This window comes from Accipiter gentilis, chromosome 16 (genome assembly GCF_929443795.1).
Source record: "Accipiter gentilis chromosome 16, bAccGen1.1, whole genome shotgun sequence".
Taxonomy (NCBI): Eukaryota; Metazoa; Chordata; class Aves; order Accipitriformes; family Accipitridae; genus Astur; species Astur gentilis.
The window spans coordinates 30,406,438-30,424,922 of NC_064895.1; the positions used below are offsets into that span (position 1 = coordinate 30,406,438).

Here is an 18,485-nt window from a genome sequence, read left to right on the forward strand (position 1 = left end):
CCATAGAAAATGTATCTGATTCTGTGTGAATTAACCCTTCTCATTTTGTAGATTCCAGGTGTATCTATGCCAGTAAACAGGAAGGCATAGAACTCAGCTGTCTAATCTGTTTGTTAAAACCACCCCCAGTTTTAGCCACTATCATTTAGTGTTTTCCCTTTCATGCTTCTTAGAAGACCTTTTGTCCATTCATGTCTACATGTCTAGAGGGTGCAGCTATGTTTACACAAAGATTTTCTCACCAGAGTAAAACTGTTGTAGAACTGCTACAATGGTAAAGCTTGCAACTATGAGGGTGAAGTCTGGAGATCTCCACTGCCATTCTTGCTGAACACTGTATCTCTGCTCAGGTATCAAAGTGTGATGCCAAGAGCAGTCCTGTAGGCTTTCTTCAGCTACTCTTCAAGGTACTGATGAGTCATAACAATGCTGTTTGGGGTCACCCACAGTATTATTTAACATAGGCAGGCCTGGACAGCCTCAGTGTCATCATTGGGAAAGTCATGGAGCAAGCCCTCTTGGAGCACATGTCTGGGCATGTGCAGAAGGTGATTGGAAAGAGTCAGCATGGTTTACCAAGGGTAAAGCATGTCTGAATAGCTTCACTGCATTAAAAATGACTGAATTTGTGAACAAAGGGAGAGCAGTGGGCATCATTTACTTCAACTTAAGCAAAGCTTTTGATAAGTGTCTCCCACAATACTTTTGTATCCACGTTGGGACACTAGGGTCTAGATGGGTGGACAACCAGATGGGTGAGTAGCTGGTTAGATGGTCAAGCTTGGAGTCACAGTTCACACCTGGAGGCTGGTGACAAGTGGAGGCCGCTGGGGTCTGTCCAGGCACTGGTCCTATTTGCCATCTTTATCAACGACCCTGGGGGAGTTTGCAGCGGACACCAAAATGGGGGGAACCAGTCAATGTGCTCGAGGGCAGGGCTGCCATCAGGTGGGACTGAGAGGCTGGAGATGTGCAGGATCCTGCCCCTGGGAAGGAAGAGCCCCCGGCAGCGATACAGGCTGGGGAGGTGTGACCTGGTAGCAGCCCCCTGCTACCTACAGGGAGGCCATCAGGAAGATGGAGCCGGGCTTGTCGCAGTGGTGCGTGGCAGGGGGATGAGAAAAAACAGGCGTGAGTCAGATGGGACATAAGGAGAAGCTTTTTCCCTGCGAGGACAGTCCAGCAGTGGAGCAGGGGCCCAGAGGGGTTGTGTCATCTCCAACTTTGGAGGTGTTCAAGACCCAACTGACTAGAGGCCTGAGCAACCTGGTGGAGGCCAAGCTGCTCCTGCTTTGAGCAGGAGGTTGGACTTAAGAGACCTCCCAAGGTCCCTATCGACCTTCAGGTAGACATTCATAAGTAAAGTTACTTCCACTTGACTGCAAGCTGCCACGAAGTTTTTCACTGGGCTTTGCACTCAGTGCATGCCTAGGCTGATGCAGGCGTATGCTTTTAGTTGCAATCTCCCAGCTGGGAGACAAAGGTGTCATAACCACAGCAGTGAAAATCCAAGAATTCACTGCTACAACAGAGAGTGTTTCAAATGAATGAATGTTGTACCCTGTTGCTAAGTTACTCTAAGTGAAGGCAGGTGTTCCACTGTTTTCGATGCAACAGACTTTCTATATTTATTTACCTGACCAAGTTTATACAAAAATAGAAAAGGAGGTCAATGTACCAGAATTTCTGTTTTGGGTCCTCTGTACTTGCTGCAATGGAAAGATGACTGTCCTGATTTCATACTGACAAACAGGAGTGTACTAGAAAGGGACACACTCTTAATTTCCTTTGGACATATTTTGAGAACTGCACAGAGAACAAACTCAGCAAGAATTTCTTATGATCCCCTTATTTAATGGGAAAAATTGTTGAGAAACTGTGCAGTGATGAAAATATCCAATTTCTGATAATCTCTTTAAAGATTCCCCTCTCTTTGCTAACTGCAATGTTGGAAAAGATCTGATTCTAGTAACTGTTTCCTCCAGTGCTAAAAAGCACATACAAAATGGCGTGTGAACTAGATAAACCTTGAGAAGGAGTGAAGTCTCGAGGCTCAGGGTCACATGTCTATCATCAAAGCACTGCAGTTGTGTCAGAAAAACAAGCTTTCTTGTTGCCTAATGAACTCTAAAGTATTAACATAAGGTCTTACAAACCTTAATGGCTCAAAGCTTTGTCGGGGAGGGTTCAGACATGACATTAGGAAACATTTCTTACAAACCACAATATGTTATGTGTGAAATGTGTGCTTCAGATGTGTGAGGGGTTTTTGGTTTTGTTTTTTTTTTTGTTTCCCACCTGCCTGTGACAGAATAGCATCTGTTGCCAGAAATACTTTCTGTCATTTATGCTGGGCAAGAAGTCTTTGATGGTCTTGCATGTGTATTTCAGCGCAGCCATCCATGACTGTCATTTTAAGGTGCCACATTGCTTTGCCATGTGCATAGGCAATATCTTCATATCCTTCAGAAAATGGCAGTTACATAGTGCATGCATACACACAACATATATTTGTGTATAGATTTGTATTCATTTAATAAGTGCTAGTTCACATAAAGCATGTATTGGCAGCCAGAGCAGAGACTGACAGGGAAAGGAGTTGTGACTGTGAGGTGTAAAGCTGTTGCCCATCCACAGCAAGGAGCAAGCAGCAGAGAAACACCTCACAGCTCAGGAGAAATGCTGAAGTACCACAGGCAGGGCTACAGTGTCACAAGCTCCGTAGGGGACTTCTGAGATGGCACTCTCACCTGCAAGCGTGAAGGCTCCTCTGGTTATCCTGATTAATTTTACCCATAGCTTTTTTAAGATATCTTTTGCTGTGTTTTGCAGGTGAGTTTACACCAGAAATGCAGCTAAGAATAAGGCAAGAAATAGAAAAGGAAAAGAAGGTTGAGCTGTGGAAGGAACACTTTTTTGAGAGCTACTATGGTCAGAGGTAAGATATTCAACTGTGGTTTTTAATCCTGCATTGTCTGTCCAGGTGTACCTGTTGCTGCGTTTGTAGTGTGCTGTCTATCAATACACATTATTTCTCATTAGTCCTGAAACCTGAAAAGGGTCTTTAGCTGCCACAGAACTGAGAAAATGCCTGAGTGATCTATGTCAGAAGTGATGTGTTTGCTGTCATGATTTCTAATGCATTAACCAGCATAGTACTGTTTTCCTGAGGCGAGGATGTCCTTTAGATTTTCCATCTTAACTTTTCCTGCTCCTTACTATGATACTTTGAGGCATACCCCTCTTAGGGTTCTTGTAGTGTCAGGATTCTGGAGATCCACAGGTATGTGGTGGTTGAGCATACTCAACCTTTGCAGTAAGTCACCTGCTACATAAAATCTTGTGTATTTCCCCACATCTTCAGTCAGACACATATTTGGTTAAACTCCCAAGTCTGCAAGTCTTTTATTCTGCATTTTGTTTTGCTTTTAAGACTTTCCCATCCTTTTGGGCTATAAAGAGGATTACAGGTTTCTGTGTGAGTAACTATACTAAGAAACTTGAAAAACAACAGACGCATATAAATAACTAATAAGGAATTTCTTATCCTGCATCTTGACAGTTAGCTTTGATGCTTGTCCTTGGACTGTCAGCCAGTTTCCTCCCATTCATCTATGACGTGTTAACCCTCTAGTGTATTTGGATTATTGCAAGCCCTATTTCTGTCATTCCATGGTCTGATAGTTTGGGGTTTCATGGGTGAGCAGGAGGCTGATGTGTGTGTGCATGTACATATGGCAGGCTGCAGTACTGAGTAAAGGAATACACCAGGTTGAGAATGCAAGTGATCTAGTGGCATTAGCAAAGAGCTTTACTCAGCTAAGTTACCCAGTTCTCCCAGCATTGAGAACCAGGATGTGATCACCCATGGAGGTCTGTGCTGGAAGATAAAAGGTGACAGCCATATTTTTGAAGCTTTAGAGGGACCGAGGACAGCAGGACAGCATGGAGGTGACATGCACAAGAGCAGGACTTCAGTTCTCTCTAGCTCCTAAGAACTTGCCTGGTATAAATCAATACCATAGATTCATCAGACTGGCTTAATCAGACTTTATGGATTCATGTTTTGGCAAAAAAAACCAAATTTGATATTTCGTTAAGAGGGATGGATGAAGATGATCCTAAATCAGACATCTCTCTGATTCCCAGCTTGTTCATTTCTTTCACAAATAAAGACAGATTAATAATACAGGGAAATATTTTTGGTGATGGAGAAAGGCAGCGACGTCGGTTCTAAGCTAAGGGTATGTCAGTGGTTCTGACACTAGCTGTGTTCCTCTGGAAAAAATGGTGGGACACTTTTCAGGAGTTTAGTGTCCCTTTCTGCAAATAATCAAATAATCACCATATGAGTTTCAGTCGAATGCAAGCTGTGTGGGGTTGTTCGCATGCTGCAGAGATAGGTCTGTGGTAGTTAATAAAGGGAATGTTTACCGTTTGCCAAATTCTTTTGGTTCACAGCCTGGAAAATTTTTATCTGGTTAGAAGATTAGATCTAACCTGTGTTCCATGTATTTAATTTAGCTGTTTTTAAACTTTGCTATTATGTTCTGTTTCATGTGGAAGTACTAACAGTACTGAAGGTTTTCAAAGATCATGGCACAGAATGAGGTGTGTGACACATACTTATTTAGGGTGTGGTATGTAGAGAATCCCCTCTCAGTTTTCCTAAGGGAGAGTATGCTTTTTGCAAGAATGTTTTATAAAATAAAAATTCTGTTTTCATTGATAGTTCTGGGTTAAGTCCTGAAGAGTCCAAGAGACTGACAGCAAATACCAGCTCTGCTGAGACAGAGACTGAAAATCCAACAGCTGAACAGCCAAAATGCACGCCAGCCTCTCTGGCACCACACAAAGAGGAGATTACTTCTCCATTAGAGTCTAAAGCACAAGCAGTCCAGGAAGCACTGGCAATGAAAAAAGGAGGAGAGGAAAGAAGAGAGGACATGCAGCCAAAACCAGCCAAACCTGCAGAGGCCTTGGTTTCCCCGGATGGGTGTGCAGTGAAACCTAGTGACCATTCTCTCCCTATAAAAGAGAGAGTCCAAGGAGAATCCATTCAAGAGAAACCACAAACTGCCGCTAGTCAAAAGCCCGAAGAAGAGAGAAAGCACGCTGCATCAAAGGAAGTGCTAGTGAAAGAGACTGTCAGTACCTCAGTTTTGGCCCCCAGTAAACCAAAGAGCCCTGAAGCAGGTGAAGTAGTAGCGAATGTGAAAAGTCCAGTGATGACTCCAGAAACACCAGAAAAGAAGTCCCCTGTAAATGAAGAGATGGAAGTCAGTGTTGAAGCCCATAAGAGGAAGTCGGAGAGTCATGAAGAAGCTGTAACCACTCCTGAAAAAAAGCCACGCGTCATGGAGAACTGTCAGCACCACCAGGCATTTCGGACCCAGCCACAGTCCTTTCCTGCAGCGGGGACCCCGGTGCCACGGGTACCCCCACTCAAGGTAAAGAGAAATGAAGACATATCCACAAAGTGGCTTTGCATGGGTCAGTTCAGCTGGTGGCTCTCACAGAAATACTTTGCCAGTTCTAGTTATGTAAACTATGTTACCGTTACCTGCTTATTATAGCGATGGAGATATTTGATCCAAAAATATAAAAGCTGAGCTGTTTGCTAAAGGGAATCTGCTGGCTGGCTAATCAACGTAACTTCAGTTAAGTATCTCTCGTACACGTGCATCTGTTAAAAGATCTCTTGGGCAGAAGCTCAAACTATTGTGCAAAAGCCCAAGACTGAGTATAACAGGGAGTACTGTAGTTCACGGTGGAAATGGGGGAGAGCTGTGGTGGAAATGCGAGGCTGTAATAACAAAGCAAGTTGTAGCCCAGGACTGCAGAGAACTTTGCAGATGTGTGAGTATCCCCAGCAGTACAGTAACGGGTCCAGAGAGAATGCTATCAGCAGCTTCCTCCTATTATATCAAGTCCAGAAACTAAATTATTTACCTGTGTTTAAAAAAAAAAGGCCATCTAGCAATTATCATTTCTAGTTATCATTTATGCCAGCTGAATGCAGAATAGTGCCAGACCAGGTAGCAGGGAAAGGCTATTTTGGGGAACATCTCGAGTCCAAAAGCCCTTTAGCTGCTGAGTCTTAGCGAGAACCTACATAGGAAAGGAAACAGACGATCCATCACCACTAGGATAGGGCAGGTGGAAAGGAAGCATGAAAGAAATGTTCCAGACTTTGGCCTGGACAATGCCGTTCTCTTACACTTGAGATCCAGGTCATAGGACCACACACCTACTCCTAAACTGCCAGGAAATACCACATTGGTAAGTAATAAACACTCAATTTGGATGATTGATACTCTTTTCAGAAAACGATTACAAGATTGCATGTGTACAGATAACACTAATTCCTTCTTTAGTGATGTTATGCTCAATGGTAGATAATAAATGGATGAGCCAGCACAGAAAAAGTTTTTACAGTCTTGTGTGACTGTATGAATAGAAAAGTTTGGTTTCTGCAGAATAGGGCCTGTGCTTTTTCTACCAGCATGTGCTCTGGTTAGAGTTCAGCTCCCTGATTTGGAGCCTTAGGCAGAAGTTGTCAATGGAAAACTACTTAACTGCTGTATTTCTGTATGTCCTAAGAACTCTACTCTCCTATTAAGATTTTTATACTAGGAAGTATGCAAACACAAAATTTTAAAAACGGTTCATTCTTCTCATTGTGTTAATAAGCATAGCACAAAGGTAGGAAAGCATTAATAAGATTTGTTAGTGACACAAAATTGGGGGAAACCTGTCAATAGAACAGATTTGAAATATCATACAGGAAGAATGGTTGACCTTCCAGTGTAATAAACATGGGATTTAATAATAGAGTGAATTGAAGGGTGATTGCAAATATTTTCCCCTGCAAGGTAGAAGACATGTCATTCGTCAAAAAAGAAAGAAGTGGTGAACTGGTTAATTGGAAGATGAGTGGGAGTCAGCGAGGTATAGCAGATACATGAAAACAAATGTAACCTTAAAATATACTCGCTTAAATCTTTGTGAGACAGAAGAGCACTAACATTAGTGCACTGTTCTCATTACTTATGTTCTAGAAAGAACAAACTTACAGAAAGTAAACTGGAATGATGAGGGGAGTGGAGAACCTATTTTAGAAGAAAGGACTAAAATACTGGCATTTTATTGACAGATACACAGTAGAGCGATTATTATTGCTTTGTTATAAAGACACTGAGGAGAGACGTGTAAATACGCAGGGGTAGAAGAGCAATACAAAATGAAGCAGAACGTTGACACAAACCTTTAAAAGGATATAAACTACATCTGAATAAGTATGAAACTTGGAATAAGGGACGATAGGTGTTGAGTTCTGGAACAACCTTGCAGTTTTTGCTGAGGGAGCTTGATCAACTTTTGCATAGTGGTGTACAATTTACTAGCCTGTGACTGCAAGGGATGAACTTCCAGTCTGAGCCACTAAGATTGTAATAGACTTAAAATAGGTGTGCCAGACATCAAAAGATCATACATGTCTGTTATCTCAAGTGAGGGAGGTAAGGGATTTCTCCAAAAGTACAACTAGTTCTCTAAACTGTAAACACTTAAGTTCTTAAACACGTGTGTTAAATGTTCCCCGTATCTCAGTTGTGCTTTTCTCCTCCTCTGTTTCAGATTCCTGTTTCCAGAATCTCCCCAATGCCATTTCCTGCGGGCCAGGTCTCTCCCAGGGCACGTTTCCCAATCTCACTCACCAGTCCGGGAAGAACAGGGGCCAGAACTCTGGCAGACATCAAGGCAAAAGCCCAGCAAGCCAAGGCTCAGAGGGCAGCAGCCGCTGCCGCCGCCGCCGCCGCTGCTGCCGCTGCCTCGACGGGGGGGGCTGTCCCAGGGCCTGGACCGGGCGGTGGTGGGGGCCCACCGGGCGGTGGAGGAGAGAAGAGTAACACAGCAACGAGCGGAACCAACAAAACTGGAATTAGAGGAAGTGCACTGGAACTGGCAGGAACTGGAAGCGGGGGAAGTTCGAGAGGGTTTCTTCCCCATTGTCCAGGGACCCATACCCAAATGGAGACACAGGCCACAGACCAGGCACCACCTCACAATCCTTCTAGAGCACAACTACAGCAAACTTCCACACTGCAGTCCAGAACTCCAGCCAGCAATACAGGCACCAGCTCCTCCTCATCAGCGGTATCGGCATTAGAGAAAACCAATAGAATAAAGCAGAGCCCCCCCAGTATGACTGTAAATCAGGTTTCAGGCTCCCCATATGCTGGTAGCAGTGACAAACAAGAGAAAGCACCTTTGGCTCCAGCAGGTCCAAGCCAGGCCTGTGGGGCACCAGCTGTCAGGGATGGAGCAGTCTGCGTCATGGTGTCCACAGCAGATCCCAGCACAAATGTAACTAAGGTAGCACCTACAGCCTTAGGAGGGACCAGCTTAGATGTTTCTACAAGCAAATCTTCCCCTCTGACATCCTCACTAACATCCGTGAGCTCAGAAACCCAGGCTGGAGGTGTGGTCGCATCTGCTACATCTGTCCCACCCTCTAGCACTTCGTCAGCAGCACCTAGCCTTAAAACTCAAGCAAGTTCAGGCTCAAGTGGGGCCCTCCCAAAACTAAGCTCCAGTATTCCTGCTAACAACCCTTTGGTCACCCAACTTCTTCAAGGCAAGAACGTCCCTCTGGAGCAAATCCTGCCGAAGCCTCTCACCAAAGCTGAGATGAAAACTGTCCCATTAGCTTCTCATGAAGAAAAAGGGGCAGCATCAGCATCCAGTGCTACAAGTGTAGCAGGGAACAGCGCTGGAGCTGAGGGCGGTGAAAGACAGTCAAGTTTACCCACACAACAGCTTGGGAAGCTCTTTTGCCAGAACAGGCCTCTGCCTCACATTCCAAGGACCTTTCCACTCCCCTCGGGAAAGGACTCCAGTCGTGACCAGCACCAGTGCCACGAGGCACTCAGCAAAACAACCCAAGAGCAGATCCTTCAGACTCTTATCAAGAGGGTCCAGAGGCAGAATTTGTTGCCAGTCCTTCAGCCTTCACAACTGAACCTCACTCACTCAGGTTTCCAGTTAGAAAACAGCTCCACCAGCCAGAGATTTATGCTGGGTTTCATGGGCAGAAGGTCATCCAAGCCTGCTATGTCTGGTCATTATCTGCTCAACATTTCCACCTATGGTCGTGGTTCAGAGAGTTTGAGGAGAGGCTTCTCCTTGAACCCTGAAAACCGCTTGTGTCTGAACAGTCCTGCTGATGCTCCAAAAACAGAATTTGGGGAGTGTGAGGAGATAGCTGGCCATGGCAGCAGCAGCGATGAAGGAGATGCAGATGATGAGAGTACTGGTGATGAACGTGAGCGTATCAGTGTAAAAGAGGAGCCCCAGGCTGCCCAGGCTTCTGGTCAGTGTGAAAAAGAGCAGGTATCACATAGCATAAATTCTTCGGATTACAACACCCTTCCTAAAAAGGGTATAAAGACAGAAGCAGCCACGTCTCAGCAAGCAGCAGTCAACAAGGAGAACGTTCAGGCATTTGATGGAACTACACTAGCACGAGATTTTATTCAAGCCGCTCAAGAGCAAATGGCACATGCAATGAGGGGGAAAATGCACAGCAATCCGGAGCTTTTCAGTACTTCTGTACCGTCCTCGGACTCTGCACAGCAGCAGCCTCCACTGCTTTCTCCTTCACACCCTGCAAAGCTATCTGGAAATGCTGCAGCACAGCTCATTGGGCCCAGTTACAGTGGCACAATAAACGTCTCCACCTCCCCAGATGTGAACCAAGGGTCTCTTATGACTGGGCTGTCTGAATGCAATCAGTTGTCCAGTAGCATGGGGAACGTCATGTCCTTTTCTGTGACTGTAACCACCATTCCCACCAGCCAAGCTATGAACTCTAGCAACCACACTCAGACCATCCCCGTTCAAGCCTTCGCTGAAGACAACAGCATGGAGGATTCCCCTTCCAAATGTTACTGCAGGTTGAAAGCCATGATCATGTGCAAGGGCTGCGGTGCCTTCTGCCATGATGATTGCATTGGCCCCTCTAAGCTCTGTGTCTCCTGCCTCGTTGTGCGGTAACTGGGATGGGAAGTGGGGAAGAGGAGGGCTTGTTGTTGGTTTTGCTTTCGGAAGTACATTGGGAAGAAACAGGAAATTTACTGCCTTGCACAAGAGACACGTTACTGAATCAGGAATACAGAGTAGAGTTCTTCTTTCATTAAAGAAAGAGCACCTTCTTGTACAGTGAGTCTAAATTGAGCTCAACTACGTGAATTGTGACAAGAGTTTGCACTTAAGGAATTATGTAAATATGTCACATTATTTTGTTTAAAAGTATTTTTTCAATCTTTTAGGAGATAGTGTTTGACTTGTACTGCAGTTTCATTAACCCCAGCCTGCTATCCAGCATGTTTGCTGAGCTCTGCTCTAGATGGGGGAACAAACCCACGGCAAAACCTTAGCCTGTTGTTGGTCTTCTCTTGGCAAAGAGAAGAACTGGATAATCAAGAAACAAAATGTTTGTACTAACTGATCACAGAGCACCAAAGTAGGAACCCCTGAGTGGGCTCACTTTGTTGCTCTGAATTTTAGTTCAAATTTTTCAGAATTGGGAGGCATTACCATTGTACCAGCCTTTCAAGTAATTGCCTTTCACTTGTGACCAGGCTGTTTCCAGAAGGCATACTGGGTTGTGCAATATTGGCTGGTGGTTTTGATTTGCATATCCTCTCCCCTTCAAGGAGTCAGTTGCAGTAACCTTGTTTTAAGGAAGGTAGTGTCTTGATTTGCTACTGGTAAATACTGAAAAGGGCAACTGTACTAACCATAGGATTCAAGAATTTAAATCACTAAAACAACTCAGTAACCATGATTACCAGTAATCCCAAGAACCATTTAAAGCAGAGATCACAAATATGTGCTGAACTGCATTTCATTTCTGGACTGTCAGGACTCAGCAGAGATCTGCTTTCTTAGGCATTTCGAGTGAGCTGGAAAGTGCCATCCCACAGTCATGAACCATCAGCTGTTATGGCACATGATGCAAGTGAAGTGTGCTAAGTGTCATCCTCGGTCCTACTGTTTTCTAGGAAGCTTACTGTGCTCATTCAAACCTCCACAATAGTCAGACGTCTCTAATTTCTATAGAAGATTTTATATTTAGCTAAGTGTAGGGAAAGAAAAACAAGTGTCTTGTTGGGCCTCACCGTTAGCCTGCTGTGGGTGTCTCTTTGTGTTTTAAAATACCAAATCAGGCTTGACTTAGCTTGGATTTTGCTCAGTTGAGGTCCGGGGTTGCGTTGGGGCTGGGAAAGACAGGCGGGGGTGCGGGGGGAAGGAGGCTGCGCCGCACCCCTCATACCTGATGGTGGGACACAGCTAGTGATGCTCATCCTCACTTTCGGTGTCACAAATTCATTCCCTCTGATTAATCTAAATTAAAGCAGTTACAAAATGGTACTCTGTTCTCAACAAGAGGAATTGACGACAGGCTGGCTAATGAAGCACATGCCAATCTGCGTTTTGATGTATCGCAACATGTCCGCATCACATCCAGGATCTGTATGTTGTTTCTCTTCCAAAACAAAGAACATCAGGTTCACTAATTATATCCAGTCCCATGTTGTTGCTGTTCGAGGCGGGTGGGGGGCCATACTGCATCTTGGTCAGGTAACAGATCTATGTATCTTTTTGATGGAAAAGCACTGAATTCACTTTTAATCCAAAGGCCTTTTTAAGATGAAGCAATATTAACAAAATAGGTGGGACAGCTGTTTTGTGAGCTGGGGTCCTCAGCCTTTTTTCTTTCCATTTGACTATACTACTGCTTTCCCCTTTCCCTTCTCCCTCACCTGGGAACCTGGCATGCTGTTGGTAAAGATCAGAAATAATTGCCTGTGAAGCAGTGTGTTTTTCCAAGGAGTGGGTGGTGATTTATTTGGTAATGTTAAAGAAAAGAGAGTTGCAGACTTAATCATGTCGTAACAGAAACGTTTCCTTCCCTGTCGAGCAGAGCATGGCATCCTCTGGAGCAGGATTAGTTGGTGTGAGTTAGCAAGAGCTGCAGCGTATCTTGGTCTGTTTTACTCATCTTAAATTTACTGTGGAGCAGTGACCCCTGATTTCTACGCATCTCTGCTTAGACATCCAGTGGCAAAGAGGATTTAAGTATTAGAAATAAAGTTGCCGTTTTCTTAATCTAAAACTGAAATCTCAAAAAAACCCCAAAACCCTACACAAAAATTACTCCCAGTTTTTTTTGTTACACTGCACACACGGTGGTGGTGGTCGTAGCCCAAGGAATAGCCCCTGGACTGTACGTGTTCCCACCACCACCTGCGTGCATGTACATGCAGACCAGCAAACATGGGTTGGCTTCTCTCCTTGCAGCCCCAGATGCTGTAACGGGGATAATCTTGTTCCATGGGGTGATTTGTACATTAGCACTGATTTGGACAGCAGCCCATCACTGCCTGCTTCCATCTCTTGTGCTGTAAGAGGAATTTCTGCCAGTTTTAAAAATCTTGGGGTGCAGTATAGAATGGTTTCAGGCCAGGTGCCCTGGGGAGTCAAGTACTGAGAGCAGGGTCTGTCCATTCCTTATTAACTCAAGCCTTGTCTAGACATGAAAGAAGTTACAGCAGTGTAATCCTCAGAGTGACACATTCATTCCTGTCTAAGACAGATCCCCCAGTATAATCCAATTTAAAGATTGTGGCTAGTTACAAACTAAACTGGAAAAAGTAATTCTTGTCTCAACTAAGAGTAAAGAGGTTTTGCTGGCATAATTGGATCAATTCTGTTCACACCTTGACTTTTATCAGTGTAATTGTTCTAGGCTGACAAGGCTGCTTAAGAGGGGGAAGGCGAAGATCTGTCAGCTTGCTCTTAGCCCTCATGGGCTTTTCAGCCTTCTGCAGCTGCCGCTTGGAAAGGCTGTTCCATTGCTCCTCTCGGCATTTTCCAAACCAGTCACTGACCCTGGCTGTGGTTGCAGCTTGTTCCTCCCTTTGAATTTTACAAGCATTCTCTGTAGTGCGTGGGTTTGGTTTTCTGTGCCACAGATACCTCTTGTGAGTCTGCTCTGGAAGTGCAAGAAGCTGCCGTTTCATGCGTAGTCCTGCAGGAAAGGCGCTGGCCTGGCCGTTGCTGTCCCGGGTTGGGATGTACGGTGACCACAAAGATCTCCGTGGCTCCGGACATATATTGGGCAGTGTAGGCATCTTGCGTGATGACTTGGAAGTTTACAACTCTGTTTAGTGCCTTAGTTATATTTTAACGGATCAGCACTTTTCTTGGGCTACTTTTATTCTATTTAAGAAAATAAATTCTTTTAACTGCATGTCTTTGATTTTAACATATGCTATGAGCTACTAGGTGCAACTTGATGGAAGAATCTCCACAGGTTTGCAAGAGGGCATTAAGTAGTTAGGAAATCATTAGAAATAATGGGACTCGGTGTAATAATCACTATAAGTACAGGTTGACATAAAACCTTGAAAGTTTTGCATGTTTTACAGTGCTGGTTATTGAACAAAGTATTTTAGAAGAGGGAAATCCTGCAGCCTGTATAGGAGTGTTCCCTATGTGGGATCAGCCTGCTGCTGCTGCCTTACTGCTGAGGCTCTTCCCGGCAGACTCCATTCTTCCCATCATCTGACCTTCCCGCTCTTCCTTCCAGCAAGATAATAAACCTGCCTTCACACTGGATTTACAAATATAAGGTGTGTTGTGACACAGTTTAAAGCATTAGACTTTGGTTCCCCAGGTATTAAATTAATAGAACTATACTAAATGCTGTCATAAAAAAAAAAACTGAGATAAAGTGTTTTCAAAGCCTAATGTAAACTATATTTGTGGTAGTAAAAGCAACTTGAGTAAGAAAAGATATTCAGATTTAAATTTTTCCTTTCAGGCCCCATCCAAGTCCTGCAGCATGAGAACTAGAAATACAGACTGATCAATGGAATTTAACTTTCCAGTGCAAAAAAACCCCAGGTACAAGTTGTTGCAATGGAGGAGCAAATGCAGTGCTATAAATGAGTTTGGGTTTTGAGATAGATTGGTAGCACAGGGAAGGAATGTGTGTGAAATTTTAATGTCCCTTCTTAAATCAAAAGGAAAGACCAAGATGCTTAACAGTTACGCTGGTCCGCGGAGTTGTATCTTTTTTATGGCAGTAGTATCTAGCTGGCGGGGCAGCAAGTTCCTGGTCATGTCATTAACAGCCAGGAGGTATCCTCAGGTCGTTACTTCTGACGGGTGTTGTTCATGCTGCTACAGAGGCAGCAAAGACCATCCTGGAGCTGGTTCCTACCCAGCCTGCACGCAGTGGTAGATTGGAGCAGGACTAAGGCTTCTCTGCTCTGGGGATGCTCAGTCTGACAGTGCGTTTGAACCCCTCGAAAGCAGGGGGACCACCAGAAGGGCGAGGAGCACCAGCCCTGCCTGGGCAGCCTCCCGCCTTCGCGGGAGGTGGTCAGTCTTCAGCACTGTGCAGCCACACAACCGTGGCAGCGGCATGAGAAGTGGTAGAAATGTGTGGCCCGTGGTAGGGCTGGAGGCAGAACCCACTGCTGCTCTGGTGGCAGACTGCCTTTGCATCATCTGAAAGCGCTGCGGCTTGGAAAAAAAGAAATGGGCTGGCTTTGTTTTCCATGGAAAGAAAGGCCAGCGGTGTTCTTCATTGGAAGTGTCTCACCCAGGGTGCTTGAATCCCTGGGGAAACTTTTGTTTCGCTTGGGAGTTCTGCTCAGGCTGAGCTGTTTGAAAGCCACCAATGGACATCAGCTCCAGGCTTTGCCTCAGTGGCTCTGCTGGTTTCAGGGGTCAGCGGAGGAGGGTGCTTGGCTCTCCCTGGCCAGGACTGACTGGTTTGAACTTCCAAAATCCCACATCTGAAAACGTGGGTGGCTGCAATGGCAGTAGGAGGGCAAAGATGGCATGTGCACACTGAATTACCTCTGGCAATTAGCGTGGATTAATTGCTGCAGTGGGGAGGGTGGGGAGAAGACCATTCCCGGGACGTTGCTGCTTCTGGCACCCTGTGGCATTGAGGAGCACCCTCAGCTAACCTGCTGTGTGCAGAGTTAACCTGGTGGGCAAGGAGGTCCCTGCGGATGGCGGGTCTGTTTGCCACCCGCGTCTCACAGGGAGAACAGCTCAAGTGTTTGTTAGGATGATGATATCCAGAATTTTCTTTGTTACCTAGGTTTTTTTTTTTAATGCTATACATTTGATATAACTGAAGATCAATTTTAAGAGCTTACAGTAATATATTTTAAGTAATATATATTTTAGTATCTGTAAAAAAAATTGACAAAGGATGATTTATGAACTAGATAAACAGGGTATTGGGAGTATGCAGTTTCTCAGCAAGACCAAGAATAGTTTTACTGGCAAGAGAACTGAGAAGATTCAGTTTTTTCCATTAATGCAATAAAAATGGGAATTCTTAAAAAGAAGAAATCCAATACTGTTTACCACATGCTTTTTTCTTGTTTTGACAACAGGCCTGTAAACACAGTTTAGAAGATACTAAACCTTTGTCTGTCTTTTGCCTTTTTAAAAGGGACTTAAATTGGAATAGAGGGTATGTACAGAAAAATCAAATTGACACCATTTTAAAATGTATTTTTACACAAATAATATAGAAAAATCATATTTTACATAAGAATTTTAAGTATTTGAAATATGTATATATATACTGTATGTACTTCATATATTCTTTATTTTACATTTTCAATGTATTAAAAAGTATTTGAGCTGGTTGGATTTGAGCATGTAATAATATTTTTAAAAAAAAAAAAGGAAAAGAAGAAAAGAGGGAGAGAGGATGCAAGTACTGTACCACTGCAGGAGCTGCTGTTAGCAACTACAGGGTAGCAGAGGAACCAGAAGTTGAGGAGCAAATGAATTTTTGAAGAGTTTAGCAGTTTTAGATAGATAGAGCATACAGAGCATTTTTCAGTCCTGTGTCCTGTTTGTGTTTCTGTTCATATTCATTCATTTTGCCTCATAACCACCCAGAATAATCTATGGTGAGAAGACAAGAAGTTGAGGTGGATCTTTTATACAAGCAATGTTACCTTTATAGCCAAAGAGACATACTGGTACAGAAGCTATTCAACCAAAACAAAATCCGAAGCTAGTCAGTTTTTCCGTGCCACTGAAATTTTAATAAATAGCTTGATTTCTTGTGTGAGCATCTTATGGCGCTTTTTGAGGAATTCAAATGATATACCAAAAGTTCAGTGATTTCAAGGAAACACTATCAAAGCAGATTTTTTTTTTTTTTTTTTTTTTTTTTTTTTTTACTTTGTAGGGATTTTGGTGAAAATCCTACTGTAGAGGATGATACATCTTTGCAGCCATTAGAAATGGAGTGAATTCTCATCAGGAATGGGATCCTAGAGATGCTCATCTTGAGCAGCAATTATCTGACACACACGCTGCAAAGAGCAGCCACAGAGCGGGTCAGACAGGAAAGGTGTGCAAATGAGGAGATCGTGGCGCTGTCAGGATTAAGCTGAGATACGCAGTGCTGTGTATCCGTTTCCCCTGCATGCTGGTACTGCTTCATGGAACTATTAGAGTAAAGAGCAAACACTGCTTGTTCTGTGTATACTTGTTTCTGAAAGACTAGGAGATCTGCAGCCTCTGTAATTGCTGGCCCCAGTTCTGCACATAGAGAAAACTAATCTACTGAAAGGTGGAAATGGCCCCACAGCACAGGAGGCACAGCGCACTTGCCTCATCCCCTTTTGTATGATGCCCATTTTGGCATAGATAAATCTCAAATGACATTTACACTATTCCACTTACTCCAGCAAGCAATTACAGGAATCCTGTCTATAAACTGGACATGTTTACAGCCCTTCTCTGTTGCTGGGACTTATAGGGAAGGAAACCAAATGTGGGAAAAGAAAAAGCATTAACAAGTCAAGTTTTAAAAGTACAAATCTAAGCCCTGAAAAGGCAGGCAACTGATTATTTTCATACTGCTTCAGTTATTATAAAAATATCTTGAAAAAACAAAACATGGCACCCAATACTTTGTCAAAACTTGCTGTTGACACATTCAGGGGGGCTTTCACTCTATAAACAGTTGCACTGTAAGAAAGTCCCACTGTTTGGGTGTGTGTATATACATAGAATCTATAGTGGGGGGGCCGTGCAGGTGTGTGTGCATGTATGCATATGTACACACAGCTATATTTTAGCTAAGTGTACATAGTAAGACCAGCTTCATCTCAGTCTTCTATGACATTACACCTTGCAAAGTTACCTGAGACAATTACAGCTTTTATATTTGTTTTCGTATTTAAGATATATGGATTAGACAAAATACGTAATAGCAATGTGTTTTGATCTGCTGCACTTTTAAAAAAAAAAAAACCACGACAAAAAAAACAAAAAACATTCCTTATTCCCCTGGTACTGCTGCATCTCCCATTCCTTCCTCTCCCAATTTAAAACATAAAACCAATTGGTTGTACCTTTCAGTTAAGACTTCTCAGATGCTGCATTATAGATTTTGTATTGGAAAAGCTGGGCCAAGAGTTTAACTTTTGGAGGCCAGGCCTCCAGGGTACTCACAGCCCAATTCCAGGGCCAACAGCAGGAACATGAACCAAGAGGCAATGCAGGCGTGGAAATGAGTATGATGCAGCTACTGCAGCTTACTACAGGGCTGTTTCCCAATTGACACGGTTTTAACTGTACTGCCTGTGCGGATGCTCTTAGCCCACCTGTAGCTGAGATAGGAGAGGCATTACCTTGAACCTCAGGGACCGAGGTTTCAGTAACAATTTTTTTGATCCGGTGTCTAGAGGTGTACCAAGGATACACCCACAAACAGCCAACTTCACCGGATTTACAGCGCCCTCCATTGCTGTAAATCTGTGTGATTGTAAGCCCATACATACCCTATCGCAGTCCGTCTGCAAAGTCAAATTTAAGTAAGAAATGTGGCGAGGTTTGTATAGAAAAAAAAAAAAGGAATTGTAGTTCAGTAAGGTAACTTCTAGGCATTTAAAAACAGCACGGGCCAGTTCCAGCAAATGAGCAATACATCAGGGACAAACATGGTCCATCGTGCTGCAGCTATGCATTTTGGCAAAGGTTGTTTTGTCAACAAGTTTTTCACTCATTTTGCTGTATAAGATTCCACCTTAGCTTCTCACCAGCATTAAGAGGGATGTGAGGAGTGCTAAAAACAGCCTATTTCTAACCTGTCACTTGAAGATCTGTGTGCCCTTAGGAGATAGCACTTTGACAAGGAAAAGCCTGCCCTGTGGCTTATGTCTTATTGCGGATTCTGTTCCTCTTCCTCTCACTTATTTTTGTCATGTAAAACTACCTGCTTTATAAATGAATGTAAAATACAGTAGTTCTTCAGCACATGGACAAATGTGTATTTTATCTTAATGTTTCATTTTATGTTAAATAAAAAGCATATGATTTTATGGTAGTTAGTACTGCTAATGTTGATTTGTTAATGATTACCT

At 43.7% G+C, this 18,485-nt stretch overlaps 1 protein-coding gene across 10 annotated transcripts in view; it reads left to right on the forward strand.

The window, feature by feature from the left end:
• ASXL2 (ASXL transcriptional regulator 2) overlaps window positions 1-18,485 on the forward strand; it is a 137,179-nt gene that overhangs the window by 113,137 nt on the left and 5,557 nt on the right. For 3 of the 10 annotated variants that reach the window (XM_049818375.1, XM_049818378.1, XM_049818377.1), the window contains 3 exons: window positions 2,833-2,938; window positions 4,733-5,450; window positions 7,639-18,448. In XM_049818375.1, the coding sequence (XP_049674332.1) occupies window positions 2,833-2,938; window positions 4,733-5,450; window positions 7,639-10,056 (3,242 nt within the window). In that variant the 3' untranslated portion in view covers window positions 10,057-18,448. Of the gene's footprint in view, window positions 1-2,832; window positions 2,939-4,732; window positions 5,451-7,638; window positions 18,449-18,485 lie in introns of those variants that run through there. The other 7 variants (XR_007508281.1, XR_007508280.1, XR_007508279.1 and 4 more) reach the window with 7 other exon arrangements.